This window comes from Acyrthosiphon pisum, chromosome A1 (genome assembly GCF_005508785.2).
Source record: "Acyrthosiphon pisum isolate AL4f chromosome A1, pea_aphid_22Mar2018_4r6ur, whole genome shotgun sequence".
In the NCBI taxonomy this organism is placed as follows: Eukaryota; Metazoa; Arthropoda; class Insecta; order Hemiptera; family Aphididae; genus Acyrthosiphon; species Acyrthosiphon pisum.
This window is the reverse complement of record NC_042494.1, coordinates 13648209-13654260: the sequence shown is the minus strand read 5'-3', so window position 1 is coordinate 13654260 and position 6052 is coordinate 13648209. Positions and strand designations below refer to the sequence as shown.

General features: G+C 33.1%; 1 protein-coding gene across 1 annotated transcript; it reads right to left on the bottom strand.

Moving 5' to 3' along the window:
* Window positions 1-3003: 3003 nt before the first annotated feature.
* On the bottom strand, window positions 3004-5459 carry LOC100573494. The gene is made up of 3 exons (XM_003246899.4): window positions 5005-5459; window positions 4580-4949; window positions 3004-4066 (listed from the first exon to the last, which is right to left on the bottom strand). Exons 1-3 carry the CDS (start codon window positions 5235-5237, stop codon window positions 3050-3052), a joined length of 1620 nt encoding a protein of 539 aa, XP_003246947.1. The 5' UTR covers window positions 5238-5459; the 3' UTR covers window positions 3004-3049.
* Window positions 5460-6052: the final 593 nt, after the last annotated feature.

The window sequence follows — 6052 nt, the reverse complement described above, 5'->3', positions numbered from 1 at the left end:
CAACTTAGTAATTTATTTTATTTTCATAAGCTAAAAGAAAAATGGAGCAAAAAAAAGTAAGCTACCAGCAACTAGTAGTACTCCATTGAATTTTTTTAAAAAGAAGCTTGGAGTTGACGTAGGTATTACAATTTTAAATTATTCAAAATACTAAACATTATTAGGCCCGGAACTAAATGTTTTAAAATCGTACAAAATTTGTACGACGTATTTTATACACTTATTATAATTTATAATTAGTATTACAGCTCGCGCAAAAATTATGCAAAATTAAATAAACAACAGTTAAAAAATGTATTGAAAATTTAACTGCAGTCACTGCAATTTATTCAATCAACTATTAGGTATATATGTCATATTAATTTTTATAAAAAATTTGAATGAGTTTATTAAAAAAAATAGAATTTAATAATTTATAATAATAATTAATAAAGCATAATATTTAATAATAATTTTACCTACACAATTTCTTGTATATTATTTAAAGAAACAGAGAAATCTGATGATGTATTACGGGCAAAGCCCCCCACAAGTTTGCCATACAAATTTATTTTGATCCCCTCCCATGAAACATTCTCAATTACGCCACTGCCAACGAGTATACTCGCAAGCGGCTTGGGCGTAAAAAAACATTTTGAACACTTGGCTGAAACAGTTAGCTGGCCATTTGGGAAAAATCAAGCAGTATATCCACCAACTACTAGTGATACAAAACCTATAACGTGGTTCGACAAAGTACTCAGTCGTCGACGCGGAGATTTAAAAGGTAATAATGCGTTTTCGTTATTTGGGTCCCCCTCCTCCTAATCGCCCTAATTGGAATTCACTTAATAGTAGTCAAAGGGCTTATGCAATACGTCAATACAACATTGCTTTGGCGCGTCGTAATTTACCACCTTTTGTTTTAGGCGAAGAAGTAATTGTTGAACCAGATATACGAAGAGAGGAGGAGGGGTCAGAAATATTCGCAGTACCCGACGATTACGATTTCGACACTGATAGTGATTTGGATTGGAATTTCGACGGCGGTATCAATCCAAATACGCAACGTGTCGTACCCCCACCAATGAGTGGTCCCACATCAACAACACCTGACAAACGCGGAAATGATTCTTGACAGGGAGGTAGCGGTACCAAGAAGACGAAATTACCTGGTACGGGGAATCAAACAGCTAATGACCCAGATACTGGGAATCCTAGTATTGAAAATGCTGTCATACCTCGTCCATTTCATAAATCAACAGGATATACAATGGTTTTTCGAAAAAAATCACTCAATTATCAGTTATGGTTTGGCAAGTGTTCAGTTACAATTTGGAACTTTTGCTAGCGAACGTTTGGGAACAACATCTTTAATGTACTTACCAGTTGACAAACCATATTTTTATATGTCACCATCCGAATTCAATAATATAGTTTGTAAAATACGCGGTGTAAAAGTATTACAACTTACAAGTATCGTGTATTATGCGTAATCCACGTACTGCATTTGAAACTAACGCATCAACAAGTAATTTGGCTACATTAAATCAAAATAAATTTGTACAATACACTCATGGGCTTACAAATAAAACTCGTGGTTTCAATACTGTTTACGAATTTTCGATTGCAACCAATCCTATGACACCTACAAGTTGTTCTGTTATAGATGAAAAATTTATGAAAAAAGTAATAAGCGCTATGTACGGTACTGAATTGGATAATTGGTTAAAACCAAATTGGACTGCTGGTGCAACATTACCGTGTTCATATATGAACTTACCAATGCAATTTCCATCATATTATTGTATGTACGCTAATAGTGCACAAAATCAAGGAAAAATTGAATGGCAAGATATTCAAAAATATATTACAAAAATGGACGCTAGTGCAGCTGTTGGTAGTACTATCGTTGAATATACTTATAAACCAACAGTGTCTTATTTGACTAAACCTTAGGAATCTATTTACGCAGGTAGAACTAATACAAAAGGTTTAAATGTCGAAAAATTTTATGTCGCCGATACACACAGTATATCATTACCTAATGCTTTTACTATCGATAATTTAAGTGGTAGTTATACTGCTGATGTAACAAACAATTATGCACTATTGACAGATAACAAGTGGAAAGAAATATTCAAAGATGATTTTAATCGTTATATTGAACCCATAGAATGCGGACAATACATTAAGCACGGACTACGCCCTTCTGTATCAGAAAAATTACAACCGTCATTGCACGTAGGCGTTTGCCCTGTACCACAATTGACAACAACAAACGCAAACTTTGTACCAGATAAATTTACTGATATTGAATGTTTATGGGATATTGAAACTGAATTAGTCTGTGAATATGGATTACCATATAAATATACTACTTTTCCTACGTGTCATATTGAACTCGAACACACGCCTATGGTTGTAAATAATACAACAAAGGAATCTATGTTATACGAGGAACTCAGCGCGTTCGATAATCAATTTATATCACCGACGCGCGACGCCGAGTACGTCAACATAGCAATACGCGATGTTAGTGATAACGTGTTATCGTTTTTCCAAAGACGTTGTAATAACTCAAAACCCAAACAAACATTTTACCCATAAGAAATATACAGGGAATAATTTGGAAATTAATTAATTAATTAAAATAAGTACATTATGCACTCAAAATTGAGTGCATATTATTCACCGTAAAAAATGGAATTATAAAGTTATTCGATTCATACTTAATTCTTTTGTAATTTTAAATTTACTAAAGAAATAAATTTGGCGGGAAAAAGTTTATTTACAATTAATGTATACAGTCTACGACCGCACCCAGTATGTCTACAACAGATAACACACCACTATTAAGGCCACAGTCCGTAGTCGATGTTTTACAAAGGCGTGCAATGCAGTCGATTGTACCAGAGGACGAAGATACAATTAGTTTACATTATGTTAATACATTTGACTTTGATTAATATTATATAAAAAATAAACACATTATTAAATATATATTTTTATCATTTATTACACTATTACTAAACAAATATACACATAAGTAAATATTATATACATACACTTATGTTATCGGTAAATTATACATTTCAAACAATCTTAATAAGAACAAAGGATTCAATTTTTTATCATAGTCACGGAGAAAAGGTGCACTTTGCCAATTATATAATTTGATTCTAGGTTGGAATGCAGACATTCCAAATATTGATAGATTATCATTTGTTAAAATGATAATTGGTGGACCTTGTAACGCTTGATCAGATTTATATTTTACTGCAACGCGACAAGAATCACCGCCTAATAAAGCTTTTAATTCATTGACGTGATTTGCTTCGTAGTTAGGTTCATTCCACAGAACCAACCGTTTACCGACTGCTTCCATGAATGCAAAGTTGTTAGTTTTATTAGCAGTACCCAGTACGCCATAATTAATAAAAAAAGAAGCAACCGCGTCAAAAAAATAATTTTTTCCTGCATTAGGCGGAGCATGTATTGCTAGTGTATTACATTTCGGAACACGTTTATCTATTACATTTAACACATCTGTTAAAAAAAAAAATACGTTTTCCGAATTATCGTCAAATTGATATAATAGTAATTCATTAGCAATACGTACTGATTCTTGAACGTTGTAATATACATGATCGAAATTTCTATTATACGCGTTAAAATATGGGTGCACATTGTCATCCTTATAATAATTATCGAAATCCTTTAATGACATATGCATAAGTTTTATGTTCCATAATTCTAAGTCCCTATCTACGTATTTATCGCGTGCGCAAAGATAATTTAGATTTTTATTCAAATAATATTCCTTTATGTTTTTGTAAGCGTCAGGGGGACAACATGGATATTGGTGTAGTAATTCTGTAATACTTATCGGCCCGTTCTCCGGCCGAATCCAGGCGTGTTTCGAATCTTTTTTACGCCCTTTAGGGCCACCATTCTCTCCCCCAGCATTTTTACTATCTTGGACGAGTACGCTACTGCTCGATGGTTCGCAGGAAAAGTCCCACGACACCTCGCCGTCGCTCCAAGCCAATAGTCCCCCTTCGGCTTGTCCCAAATATCTTTGCGCCTGAAATAAAATATTATTACTTATATTTTTCAAATAAAAATTTTTTACAAGTTTTTATTCTAGTTACACATTAATTATAAGTACATAAGTTATATTTTTTAAACATTTTTCTATAATTTTTTTATTAGATTTACTGCCGTGCAACATACCACATATTTCACATTTTATTTTATTTTTACATTTTGAATCAAATAATTCTAATATTAAATTTTGAATATAATTATATCCGTATTCGTCCTCGCCTACACTTATTAATCTATGAGCTGTTTCGCATAATAAAATAAAATGATAATACCTTTTATTATATTATGTAAATCTAATACGTTGAAAAATTTTTTTAACTCTGTACTTTGTTCCATTTCGTTAATTACGCTTAAAATGTTATCCGAATTACGATTCAATACATATTCAATTTTTTTTATCATTTTAAAATTCGCAAAATTATTATATAAAATATATTTTCTATTAATAAAATTGAATCGCAATTGCTTTATATAGTTCCACAATACATACCGATATATATTTATATCTATTAAATAGTCCTCCATCTTCTCGGAAGCCTCCAACGTCGTGGACGCGTCGGCCGCCCGAAGATAGGTATCGCAAAATGTTTCCGTAATCTCCTGGTTGCAGGTCGACCGCTCTAGAAATCCTACGAAGTCCACGTCGTCCGTACTTGCTCCAAAATGTGCCTCGAATGAGGAAGGAGCACCGACAACATTGTCCCGAGTAGGCGCAGATGTGGGATACGTGTACGTGGTCTCCGTGCTCGGCAACGATATAGAAGTGTTTGGGGGGGTACTGCTCAATAAGCTTGTCCAATTCTCGCAAACACTTATAAACTCCCCCATCTCCACCCGGCACAATGACTCTTGAGACATATCTATAAAATATTAAATTATTATTATATATTCATAAATAAATTAAATAAAAATTACCGATGGATTCCAGAGACAGGCTTTGCAGCCAGTGTACGTCCAAGTTGTCTAAGGAATTCGTCATAGATTTCCTCAGGTGTGAATATAGTAGCGTCATATTCTTCTAGGTCACCATCATATTCTCCTCCCATATACTCTGGATTTTCGGGTTCATCCACTTCTTCGGGTGGATAACCGTCTCCCGAAACTGCTGTCACTGATTGCTTCCTCGTCAATAGTTTTTGCTTCTTCATTGTTCCCGTTTGTTGACGTTCAGACTTTCTTTTCGGCGATCCACTGCCTGAAGATGTCGTAGCCACTTGTGTAATTTCGCTTGGACATTCAGAGTTAATAAACGACGTAATAGAATAGGAAAAGTGTTAGTTTTTATTTGTGAATATTCGTAACAAAGTTTAGTACATCAACTACTGTTTACCAATGTTACTTTCAGGACAAATAAAAACGTACTAACGAGTAAACGCGTTTAGGCCTTATTTATATTATACGGAACAATGGGTGTTATTGATAATTAATATGAAACATTAGACTTATCGATAAATATATAGACATAGACATTAATTATATATTATATATAATTATATATATCGTAATATAGACATTAATTATATATTACGGATAATATGTCTCGAACTATCCGAGCTGGATGCTTGCTCAAATATACGAAGTATATTTTACCTACACCAACAACAACAACAAACTGACCTTGGGCATAATCAACCGTCGTTACGCCATGGCATATATATGTATACAGCACACATAAGAAGGAACGTATGAGTATGTTCGATTGTTTTTTTTAAATTTAATTCAATGCGTATATATATTATATACCTAAACGAGTATAATAATATTATATTATGATTATACACGTGCAAAGTTTCAATTGAACCGTTTTATATCGTACGGACATATAAATCTATATTACTGGTGCACGCTGCTTCAGAGAGTCTGATATAAAATTAAAATCTTGGTTGCTGTACACTGAAAAAAATCAAAATACAAAAGTTTAATAATCGATTTTCAAAGTTTAATTAGCTTTGAAATTGTTTTT